At 40.8% G+C, this 12,777-nt stretch overlaps 1 protein-coding gene across 5 annotated transcripts in view; it reads right to left on the reverse strand.

Moving 5' to 3' along the window:
• Positions 1 to 1,565: 1,565 nt before the first annotated feature.
• The window catches only part of BORA (BORA aurora kinase A activator), a 28,102-nt gene continuing 16,890 nt past the window's right edge, over positions 1,566 to 12,777 (reverse strand). For 4 of the 5 annotated variants that reach the window (XM_070048729.1, XM_008260051.4, XM_008260047.4 and 1 more), the window contains 3 exons: positions 11,348 to 11,958; positions 2,781 to 2,897; positions 1,566 to 1,868 (listed from right to left, as the gene is read on the reverse strand). In XM_070048729.1, coding sequence (XP_069904830.1) covers positions 1,803 to 1,868; positions 2,781 to 2,897; positions 11,348 to 11,958 — 794 coding nt within the window. In that variant the 3' untranslated portion in view covers positions 1,566 to 1,802. Of the gene's footprint in view, positions 1,869 to 2,780; positions 2,898 to 6,402; positions 6,591 to 11,347; positions 11,959 to 12,777 lie in introns of those variants that run through there. The other variant, XM_051850618.2, reaches the window with a different exon arrangement.

Genomic DNA, 12,777 nt, shown 5'->3' on the forward strand with positions numbered 1-12,777 from the left:
AGGATTAGCCTAGTGAGCCGTGGCGCCGGCCCCCATGATCCTCTTTTTAATATCAAAAATAATGAAGTTTATGGCTCATAAAGTAATGAGAGTGGAGAGGAATTTTAAATGCTGATTAAAATAACTGCTTCATTCATTCTTAACTTGTGCTAGTAAAAAATGATAGCCAGGGAAGCTCTTATCCTTATCACCTAGAGCTCCTCTTTGATTTGTAGCAGTTGTATTTTTCTCTTTTTTTAAATTGTATATAATTGGCCGGCGCCGCGGCTCAATAGGTTAATCCTCCACCTAGCGGCGCCGGCACACCAGGTTCTAGTCCCGGTCGGGGCACCGGATTCTGTCCCGGTTGCCCCTCTTCCAGGCCAGCCCTCTGCTGTGGCCAGGGAGTGCAGTGGAGGATGGCCCAGGTGCTTGGGTCCTGCACCCCATGGGAGACCAGGAAAAGCACCTGGCTCCTGGCTCCTGCCATCGGATCAGCGCGGTGCGCCGGCTGCAGCGCACTGGCCGCGGCGGCCATTGGAGGGTGAACCAACGGCAAAGGAAGACCTTTCTCTCTGTCTCTCTCTCTCACTGTCCACTCTGCCTGTCAAAAATAAAAAAATAATAAATAAAAAATAAATAAATAAATTGTATATAATTTAAGAGGCAGAGTTACAGAGAGAGGCAGAGACAGAAATGTCTTCCATCTAGTAGTTCACTTCCCAAATGGCTGCAATGGCTGGAGCTGGGCCAATTTGAAGCCAAGAGCCTGGAGCTTTTTCCAGGCCTCCCCCGTGGGTGCAGGGGCCCAAGCACTTGGGCCATCTTCCACTGCTTTCCCAAGTGCATCAGCAGGGAGCTGGATCGGAAGTGGAGCAGCCAGGACACAAACTGGCACCAATATGGGATGCCGGCACTGTAGGTAGAGGTTTAGCTGTCTATGCACAGTGCCAGCCTTGCAGCAGTTGTTTTTATGTGCATTTATTATTCACTCAACACCCTATGTAACTAAAGACTCAGCTTCCTAATATGGTTAATGGGTGGCTGAAGATGAACTAGGTATACAAGAAGGAATCTGTAGGCTTCCTAGGTACAAGATAAGGATGAAAAAGACACATTGATAATGTTTGTCTTTATTTCCTCAGGCTACACATAAATCATTCCTTTTTTGGGAGATGATTAGTACATATGTATGTTATCCAATGATACTTCCCAACATTATATCCATCTGCTCCCAACATTGATTTAAGTTTTTCAAAACTATTTGTATGTGACTCACATACCTGCCTTACTTCATGCATCTGAGCCCTACTGGAACTCCACTCTCCCAGTAGCCAGTTTTTCTCTGGGTTCTCCCATGTTCTTTCCTCTGCCTAGCTGAGTCTGAGCTAGAAAGGTTACCCCACTCAAGGGATGGAGGTATTTTACAAAGCACACAGTGCCCCTTTGTAACACATTTTTACCTGTTATCAGAACCACTGCTAAATCCAGTGCTGTTGAGGCTTCCTAAGCAGTGTATTGATCCTGTAGAACAGGAGCCAGTCAGCAGCTCTGTTAGTTTTCTAGCATTAAACATGTCACTCAAGGTAAGTACAAAAATATTTATTGATAAAAAATATACTTGTAGTTCAGCAACTTAAGGTTCCAGGAGTTGCTAATATGTTAACCAGATTAAGCCCTTCATTTTTCACATTAAGGAGGGAGAGCAAAATCTCAGCATGTTACTTGAAGTAGTTTCTTCCCAGGCACCATCACATTTTTGATTTTGTGTATGAAATATGGAAGGAGCTGCGCAGTGAGTCTTTGGTTCTGACAGAGGTATTCTATGGGCTGCCGCATGGAGAGGGACTTGCTGTTTTCATCCAACACCTCTGTGTTGTGTGGTCTTGCTGTGAAGAAAGAAGGAAATGCCTTGTTTTTAAATAGCATCATTCAAGGATGCAACTACTATGGGAACTATTTTTAAAACTTGAAATGAAATTTCTTACTAAAGATACAGAAAGAATTCTTCCTGTGTCTTAATGCCGACTATCATAATCAACTTTGTTCAAGTTGATCTTGAAAAAGAGATCTGTTCTTACATTAAAACAGAATTGCAAAATGGAAGAAAGGAAAAATAATTTCATTTAGAGTTGTGGTCATTTATACATTTGCTACTGTTTCTAGCGTTTATTAATAAATTGGCATATAAAATCAAAGAATGTCTTGAGAAGTGCCTAAAAGTACGATGGGTTTCTTCAAGTATGAATAGATAGTAGTAATCACTAATCACAACACCTAGAAGGCTGAGTAAATGTCCTGTACAAACACATTGTAAGTTACTTGTGTGTTCTTTCATTCAGAGCAAAGAATGTTCAAAGGCTACTGAATCTTAAGAAAACAGCCCTTTTTGTGTTTTTAATTAACGTGTAGTCTGAATTGTAGTATTTCTCAGAATCTAAATTTTTATACGCTTAGCTTCCAGATATCTTTGCAATATTTCACAGACAGCAAAATCAACATTAGGGGCAAAAGACTGACTCCCATATTCCTTTGTAAGGAACTGATGTCAAGCACCCTTCCAAAACTGAACTGGTCCTCCCTTTCCTACAACCTCTTCTCTTACCTTCTCCCATAGTGAAAGAGCTAGAAAAGTGAAGTGTGTACATTTTTAAAAACCAGCTTTTGCCACTGTTAAATAAGCAGGACATAAACATACTTAACTTGAAACAGAGTGGAGGGAAAATAGATTATAAAAAGTTGGAGTTAGTAAATACTTTTCATCTATAAACTATTTTAAGCTATTTGTATTTTCTGCATACCTTTGTATTAAAAACTTGAGGTTTGTTTTCAATTTCAAAGGATTGCACATCACTTTCTGCTCCAACTGCATCCATGAGATTGCTTCCACAAGTGTGCGTATTATAGCCGCTATCCATCTGACATGAGGAAGAGGAAAAAAGAAAAAAACCCTAAGGATTAAAATGGCAAACTCTAGTTCACTTATCAATAACCCATAAAATACATTGTGAGAACTCAGAAGTTAAATAGTTGAGTGAATAACTATATAGTGTCATTTACTGCATTTGAAAAATAATATGTAATATGGATCACAATAAAATTTTTAAAAAACATAAAAGGTAGTTCTGTACAGAACTGATGATTTTTCAGTGTAACTTCATAATTCCTTCCAGTGAAATATATCTTGTAATTCCCTTTAGAATCAATTAACAAGCCATTGAAAACATGTTTTCTTTCCTGTTACTCTGTGATCATACCCAGTAGAAGAAAATGAGTGTTATGATCAATTTCACCCTCTAACTCATTTTCCCAGTTTGTCTCTAAATGGCTTAGTTGTAACTCTAAATTTTACCTAAGAGGTATGCTGCCTTTAAAAGTATTCAAAATAGCACACATTCTTAAATGTGGGTTACATCACACCCAATTGTTCATAATCGTGCCACAAGTATAATGAATGGCTCTACATTGATAGTTCAGGTTTTTAAGGTAACAAAAATTCTAGCATTCTAAGACACACTGTTCTAATCCATAAGAGCAAAATAAAGATTCTAACAAACTTCCAGTTGGGCATGTCAAGTAGTCCCCTTTTATCTGCAGGGGATATGTCTGAAACCTCCCAGTGAATTCCTGACATATATAATATCTGGATGCTTATACATACTATTTTTCATATATATATTCACATTACAAATGTGAAAACATGCAAAAGTTAAGGTATATTTTTCATGAGCCCCTTTTATGTATATAACTTATTAATTAAACATAACTTTTAATTTACAAATTAGGCACAATGAGAGACTATCTTGACATTTATAACACCTTTCACCTGATCCTTTGCAAAATTAGGATCAGAGGGAAGACTGACCATGAACTTTTACTATTCTCACCAACACAGAATAGCCTAGAAGGTAAACTCTGCCACCCGTAACTAAGAAAAATGTGCCAGTTTTTTTGGATATATGCATATCTGCTCACCACTAGGAGTCATGTTCCATTAGTATGAAAGTCTTGTGACATACAGAATTTAACATCAGTCATATCTCAGGAAACACCTTGTCTGTATCAGTAGATATTTGATCAAAAATATAAATAACAGATAGCTTCCAAAGAATCTGCTAATTACTTCTAATATTTATCACTGCCAGCTAAGTGGCTCCTAACTCACTGCTAATACTTGACATTACATCAGGAGAAAGGTTGAATCTGTCAGGCTCTGGGAAGAGCAGTATCAATGGGAGACCTGTTAAGATGGTAGCAGATGGGGCTGGCATCTCAAATCAAGTGCTGATTCAAGTCCCGGCTGATCCAGCTTCCTGTAAATGTACCTCAGAAGGAAGCAGATGGCTTAAGTGGCTGGGACCCTGCCACCAACATTGGAGATGTGGACAGAGTTCCTGGCTACTGGCTTCTGACTGGCACAAGCCCAGCTGTTGAGGCCATTTGGGGAGTCAGCAGATGGAAGATCTGTTTCACTGTCTCTCATCTAGACAATTACTCATGTCACTGCCCACTGTGTACCAACTAGGCAACACAGATCATCTTACTCTCTGCAGATGTAGTGGTACTCATCAGTTCCATTTTATAGCTGGGGAGGAGGGAGAAGATGCTAAAAAAATCATGAAAAAGTCATGCCCTCGTCACTATCAGGGTATCTTGCCTTAAGATCCCACAGCTTGGGATTAAAAGAACTTGTCGCTCCCCCATTCGCGGAAGAACGACACAGGACCCTGCGCTGTTCTTTTGTCTGCTTGGCCCTTCCCAGGTTTGCTGTTGGTCCTTCCCGGGTTGGCTGCCGACCCCTCCACCTCCGTGGAGGGGCGGCTCCCCCTGCCACTTTCCCCACTTCCACGGGGCAGTGGCACACCGCCGGCCGGCTCTCTTGGGGGCTGCTCAGATGTTATCCAGATGTTCCTGGTGCATGTTGTCTCTCTCCTCCTTTATAGTCCTCTTCCACCAATCCCAACTCTGCTACCCGCACGCCAAGCACGCTGCTCTCCTCCAATCAGGAGCAGGATCAGCTCCTGCAGCTTATCAGTCAAGTTGGTGAGAGGCAGCTGTGTAGAAGTTGTTTACTCCCTTTCAGCGCCATATTGTGGGAGAGCAGATGCATAGAATAAGTCCTAATTCCAGTAACTTAGTCTAGTCCGAGTTGCTCCCCACAGAACTCAAATTCAAACTTAACTCTAATTGCCCAGCTTCTGTTCTTCCAACTGAGGGTGTCTCTCTGTTGTCATCCTACACACACCACATAAACCAGATGCCACCGTCTTCTGAAAACTTTAAAAGGTTTGCAATAGGCAACAGTTGTGTCTTACAAAGGCATTTTTGATATATGGCCTCCATGTCAGCCCACCCTCATTCTCAGTCCCCCTTGCTGGCTACCATTCAGAGGTCTCCCCTTAGAATCTACTGATTGAAAACCAACAGTGTTCAGGGACTGTTTACTCAGGCTATGATCATATTATTATCCTTAATCCTGTTTTCCTATCTCCAGTTTAAAGAGCTAACAAGCTGAAACAAGTTGCCACTTCTTGATATTTATAAAAGGGACAGAGCTGGGCTGTAAGCTGAAACCTGCCATTATGCTCCCATCAACCCATGTTCTTTATCTACTGCTATGCTGCTGGTTTCCAGGGCTCTAGATTCTACCCTAAACTGCATGCCTCAATCCCCTCATCTATAAAATGGATCACAGATAAAGATACCTACTCCATTTGTAAGCTATCATGGTGATTAGACTCAGTGCAAAATGCTTTGCAGACTATAGTAATTGAACTCATAATTGATACTTTTTAAAGATTAATTTCTTTATTTAAAAGGCATAGTTACACACACACACACACACACACAAATAGGAAACAAAAAAGAAAGGCAGAATTATAGAGAAGAGAGATCTTCCATTTGCAGGTTCTATCCCTAAATGGTCCCAACAGCTGAAGCCAGGATCCAGGAACTCTATTAGGATCTCCCATGGGGGTACAAGGGGCCCAAGTACTTGGGCCATCTTCTGCTTTCCCAGGGCATTAACAGGGAGCTAGATTGCAAGTGGAGCAGCTGGGACTCCACATGGGATGCTGGTGTCACAGGTGGTGGCTTAACCCATTGCCCCACAGATACCTCGTATTAACAACTATCCTGCCAATCTTAACTATTTAAAAATCCTCTCCCTCTCTTCCTCATTTAAATATACTGTTTCTAAGTAAAAAGCAAATTACAAAATGATCTTGGACTTGTTATTCTCCTCAGTTATTGTCTTTCCCCTCACACGTAACCTTCTTCAGAGAGCTTTATTTCATTAATTCACCTCCATTTGCTTTGTATCTCCTTACCTCAAGCCTGTTCAGTTACCAGTTCCTTCTATTATTAATGCAACAGCCATGTTTCAAGCTCTCTATTCCTTGCTCCTATTTGGCCAGTACTAACCCTTCTTTCCTGTGTGAGATGCTCCAAGACACCATGGTTTCCTAGAGTCTTTTCCTCCTCTTTGGTTGGTTGGTCTCAGTCTCCTTCAAGAGCTCTGCATCCATTATCCAACCCCCGAATGTTTCCTCAGGGCTCCAAATCTTGACCCACTTGTTCTCACTATATACAGTCCATCTGGTTGAATCTACCTATGTATTCATTATACAAATATTTAATGAGTAGCTATTATTTACCAGGGCTTTCTTAAAAATATAAATAAGCATTGGGGATAAAGAAAAACATACCTGATTGCTGGATTAATAGTCTGGAAAGAATACCAAATGCTCTTGGAGTTATGAGAGCATTTAATGAGGTCTAGCCTGGCTAGTGCGATCAGGGAAGCCTTCAGGGAATATGTGAACAGGTGAGGTGGGATAGAAAGAGATTCTACACAGTCTGTGCAAAGGCCCTTTGCCAGGAGGAAATACAGCGATTCAAAACTCTCGAAGGCCAGTGGGACTGAAACAAAGAAAATGAGGTGAAACAAGTTGAAGACGGAGAGTAGGGGAAGGGCTAGACCATGCAAAGCCTTGCTTGGACACCCACATCTCATATCACACTGCCAGTTTGAGTCCCAGCACCTCTGCTTCCAATCTAGCTTCCTGCTAATGCTTCCCAGGAGGCAGCAGATGATGGCCCAAGTGCTTGGGCCTCTGCCCTCCAAGGAAGAGACCCAGATGGAGTTCATGGCTCCTGCTTTGGCCTGGTCCAACACTGGCTATCATGGGTTTGGGGGAGTGAACCAGCGGCTCTGCCTTTTGAAAGATGAACATACATAACACAATGATGGGTATATGTAAACTTGAGAAAATCTCCCAAAAAATTAGAAAAGGAAAATAAAAAAAATGCATAGACATAGTAAAGAAAACTAGAGAATCTAAAGGTGTTTCACAGAATAAAAATTACAAGAGAGAAATATTGAGATTTTATTCAATAAAAGGTCCAAGAAGTAGAGAGTGAAAGTCTATAGACCATTAGGGCATTCTGTGTGCTTGGTACAAAGGATGACAAGAAACCTACACCAGGGCTGGTGCTGTGGCATAGCAGGTAAGGCCGCTGCCTACAGTGCCAGCACCAGTTTGAGTCCCAGCTGCTTCACTTCCAGTCCAGCTCTCTGCTATGGCCTGGGAAAGCAGTGGAAGATGGTCCAAGTCCTTGGGCCCCTGCACCTACGTGAGAGACCCAGAGGAAGCTCCTGGCTCATGGCTTCGGATTGGCTCAGCTCTGGCCATTGCAGCTATTTGGGGAGTGAACCAGCGGATGGAAGACCTGTCACCTGCCTGTCTCTCTGCCTCTGCCTCTCTGTAACTCTTTCAAAAAAAGAACACCAGAGAACACCCCTGAAATTTCAGAAATCTGTGGAAAAATAGAGTCTACGCATATCCAGAGAGGAAAAAAGAGACCATGAGCAGATTTAGCACTGGCATAGTTCCAGATCTCCCAAGAATAATACTGCAATAAAATGAAGCAACACCTCAACTATACAAGGCAATTATTTCTAAATTCTCACATGTAAGAAAAAAGGAATATATCAGACCTGCAGTGTCTTAAAAATGTTTCTTCTTCAAAAAGCCTTAAGAACAATGTGTTCTTATAAAATGAGAAGTAAACCAGGAAAAAGAAAAAGGCCCAGAAAACAAGATACAGAACACAGGAGAGGTTTGTGGCACACTCCAAGGTGATGATGAAGGGGATCAACCCACAGTGATTCCCAGAACTCAAAAGGTTCTGGGAAACTATGGCTGCGTGTGCATGCTTTAAAGCTAACTAACTGGTAGAAAAAAATCCATGAGAACATTTTTAGCCTACAAATAGTTGTGCAAAAAGCAAGCATTATGATGTGAGGGCCAAATTAAAACAGACTACTATGTAGATATCACAGCTAAAACTATATTTTAAAAGGAAGAGCTTTGCAATGGTAAGGGAAAGACAAAAACAAAATGGAATACTCTTGCAGTTATGCAAACACAGACTGGATGACAACTTAATGGAGACTGCAATTATAGAATACGGACTTCCAAGGGGTAGTTGGATTTGATTATTAAGGTGTATTTCAACAGAAGTGCTTTGTAATTTCTATGACTATATGTGCTTTTCCTACTTGGGAAACAACCTTAAAAGCTAAAATTTATAAATGTGATTTTGTGTGTGCATCCAAGGAATACAGAATTCAGAACAGGTAATAGAGGCATAAAAATATGAGCAAAAGCTTGTATTTAATTTTCAGTCATTTAGAATCCTTACAAGAGTTTTGAACTTTTGCAAGCCAAACTCAACAACACTAAAGCATTACAGGTTTTTGTGAGAATTAAATGAACTTACTTATCTGTACAAAAAAAGTGGTTAGAAAAATGCCTGGCATGGAAAGCCAAGACACTCTGGGGGAAAAAAAAAAAAAAAAAAAAAGAAGACCTAAATGAAAGATCTCTGTGAGTGAGATCCCAGTGGAAAGAATGGGGCCATCAAAGAAGGAGGTACCTTTCTCTGAAGGGAGGAGAGAACTTCCACTTTGACTATGACCCTATCTGAATAAGATCAAAGTCGGTGAACTCAAAAGGCTTCCATAGCCTTGGCAACTCATGACTAGAGCGTAGGAAGATTACTGACACCATAAACAAGAGTGACAATTTGTTAAGTCAACAACAGGAGTCACTGTGTACTTACTTCTCATGTGGGATCTGTCCTTAATGTGTTATCCAATGTGAAGTAATGCTATAATTGGTACTGAAACAGTATTTTACACTTTGTGTGGCTATGTGGGTGCAAACTGGTGAAATCTTTACTTAATATATACTAAATCGATCTTCTGTATATAAAGAGAATTGAAAATGAATCTTGATGTGAATGGAATGGGAGAGGGAGCGGGAGATGGGAGGGAAATTATGGGGGTGGAAGCCAATGTAATCCATAAACTGTACTTTGGAAATTTATATTTACTAAATAAAAGTTAAAAAAAAAAAAAAAGTGCCTGGAGAGTAATCTATGCTTCCAGTGCATAAAGAGCAGCCATGAGCTGAGGGACGGCCTCTCTCTGCAAAAAAAAGAAAGGTGCCTGGGACATCAAAGCACTGTGTAAGCATAACTATGAGACGGCATAAACTTAAAGAACACAGACTCTACAGCCAGAATGCCAAGATCAGATCTCCACTACTTACCAGTTACATAGAGCTTTAGTCTGTTTACTTACTTTTCTCATAAGTAAAATGGCTATAATACTTCACCTAATAATTTCACAGGATTGTTGTGAAATCCAAACAAATTAACACATGTAAAGGGCTCAAAATAAGTGCCTGGCATAAACAAAGGTACTTCAAAAAGTTTGTGAAAACACAGATAAGTAGGGGGGCCCAGCATAGAGGGTAGAGTAGTGAGTAAAGCTGCAGCCTATAATGCCAGCGTCCTATGCGGGAGCCGGTTCATGTCCCAGCTATTCCACTTCCGATCCAACTCCCTGCTAATAAGTAGTAGAGGATGGCCCAAGTGTTTTGGCCCCTACCACCCATATGGGAGGCCTGGATGAAGCTTCTGGCTCCTGGTTCTCTCTGTGTAACTCTTTTAAAATAAAGAAATATGGCCAGCACCGCGGCTCACTTGGCTAATCCTCTGCCTGCGGCACCGGCTCCCCGGGTTCTAACACCGGCTGGGGTGCCGGGGTCTGTCCCAGTTGCTCCTCTTCCAGTCCAACTCTCTGCTGTGGCCCGGGAGTGCAGTGGAGGATGGCCCATGCACCCGCATGGGAGACGAGGAGGAAGCACCTGGCTCCTGGCTTCAGATCGGTGCAGCGCCGGCCGTAGCGGCCATTTGGGGGGGGTTGGGGAGGACCAATGGAAAAGACCTTTCTCTCTGTCTCTCTCTGTCTAGCTCTGCCTATCCAAAATAAATAAATAAATAAATAAAATAAAAAAATAGATCTTTAAAAAAAAAAATTGGCAAGCAGGGATGGGAGTTGTGGCGCAGCAGTTAAGTCTACATCCCATATCAGAGTGCCAGGGTTTGCGTCCCACCTTTACTTTCAATCCAGCTTCCTGCTAATGTGAACCATGACATGCAACAGGTCCCTGCCACACACATGGGAGACATGCATGGAGTTCCAAGCTCCTAGCTTTGGCCTGACCCAGCTCTGGCTTGTGGAGTTAACCAGTGGGTGGAGATCTTTCTCTTTCTGCCTCTCTTTGCGTGTCACTGTTCCTTTCAAGTAAGTGAAAATAAAGTTTAAAACTTTTTGTACACGTTTTCCATAAACTTTTTAAAATTTGGGTAGAAGATGCTACATAAATATTATGTTGAAAGAATTTCCCTTTAGGCTATTTTGAAGTTCTTTCAAAATTTTAGCTCAAAGAATATTGCAATTAACTGAAGACATGTCCTTGGAAAGTAAGTGCTGGTAACTATGTTTGTATGTATCTGTCAGATGAAGCAAGTTTCTCTGGATCTGGACATTTCAAATTAAAAGTATATGATTACATGCAAAAATTCCAGCTATAAGTCATGTTTTTCAATGTGATTATTCCCCCTGAATCACATAAAGGTACAAAAACTGCCTTATTTTCAGAATACAAATAGTATACTGGAAATTGCTTTTCTTTGACATTAGATCTATATGAAACACAGCTGAATCCTGAGCAACTGCCTGGCTCTAGAAGTCTGTGAAAGGCTTCACTGCTTTTCTGCTCTCATTTTCCCTAGTCCAAATAAGTATGTTAATGTGAATATTAAATATACGTAATCAGTCCTAATGAAAAGTATTAACCCTCTTAGCAGGATTTGGTATTGATATTTTTAAAAGCTATGTAATGCTACAGTCTTCACACTTATTCCCTTTCTTCTTTTAAGCCATAACCCTAAAAAAGGATAAAAAATACCAAGATAGGTAAATAGAGGGCTGTGGAATATTCAAGTACCTTACCTGAATGTTACTGTTTTCACAAGGAATGACACTGCTTTCTGCGAGAGGTGACATGCACATCTGAGAGTTTTCAATACTGAAGGCAATTCCATTCACAAAATCAGCCATGGGCAAACTCTCACTATCAACCGGCTCCTTAATCCAAGTGTTCTCATCTGCTGTCTCTGTAGGATCAACCATATCTACAGTGTCATTGTCCTTCTCAGGTTCAACATCCTGCAACAGTGCCAGCTCTTTCTCAGAAGCGCTGGACTGGTTCTGGGTGATGGACATGGCAGTCACCACTAGATGTGTGCCATGTGCAGAGGTGTCAGGATTCACCTGCCGCAGGTGCACTCCAGCAGCACCCAGGGCTGGCGATGAGACATCTGAGGAAGGAAGATTCTCTTTATCTTCTTCATCTTCACTGTGAGCCTCGAGAGTAAGGGGCATCCGAATCAGTGAGCTTCGATACTGGGTACCGCCTCGACACATCTGGAGTCTCATGGGAGACCAGTTTTTGATTGGTGAGCAGCCTTCTATGTAAGGACTTCGGATACATGGATTAGAAATTCCATGAGCATTTGCACAAGATGAAGCATCAGGAGAATGAAAAGCAAACTTCCTTTGTTCTAAAAGATTGGGAGGCAAAAAAATCACATCATAAAAACAGGGACATGGAAGAGCTGTTACTAAATGGTAATCATGTTTCAAGCCAGAAAAACTGGATTTTCTGTAGCAGTTGTGCTGCTGTGGAAGTGAAATTTTGGTAAAAACAGCAGCACAATTTAATGTGTTTCAATAAGGATGAAGGACTTCAAAAATAATTTCACTGGTATTTTCCCAAGTTCACTTAAAATATTTTACCCCTTGAGAATTACTTCTTTGTAAGCATAATGCTATTATACCAGTAAGGTTCATGTACAAAGATCCCAAGCAAATCAACTGAAAGCTATATCTTACCTGGTAAATGAAATATGGGAAAAATCCATGTGTTTATGTAAAACACAGTAAGTAGTATTAAAAGGCAGAAAAAAAAAACTGAAAAATACTATATGCAATGAAGAGTCCAACAATGATAATCAAAATGCTTTAAAGCAATATTTTTGATAACTTCATTAACTTAAAAAAAGCTTTTAAAAATTGGCTAAAACACATAAGCGACCTTCCCAGTGGTAAATAAACCTAAGTGTTTAGCCATGCAAGTAATAAAATATATAGAAGATAAAGCAATGAGAAACCATTCACTTAATAACAATACTTGAGTCTGAACCAACAAAAACCCCCATCAAAAAAAAAAAAAAAAACATGGCCAATAAACACTTGGAAAAAGTCAGGATCACTAATGACTGAAGATATAAAAATTAAAGCAGTACAAGATCTTAATGTGTTAAATTGGCAAACATCAGAAGATAATACCAGTGTTTCTGGATGGGGAGAAAGGACTTCCT

This window comes from Oryctolagus cuniculus, chromosome 9 (genome assembly GCF_964237555.1).
Source record: "Oryctolagus cuniculus chromosome 9, mOryCun1.1, whole genome shotgun sequence".
Taxonomy (NCBI): domain Eukaryota; kingdom Metazoa; phylum Chordata; class Mammalia; order Lagomorpha; family Leporidae; genus Oryctolagus; species Oryctolagus cuniculus.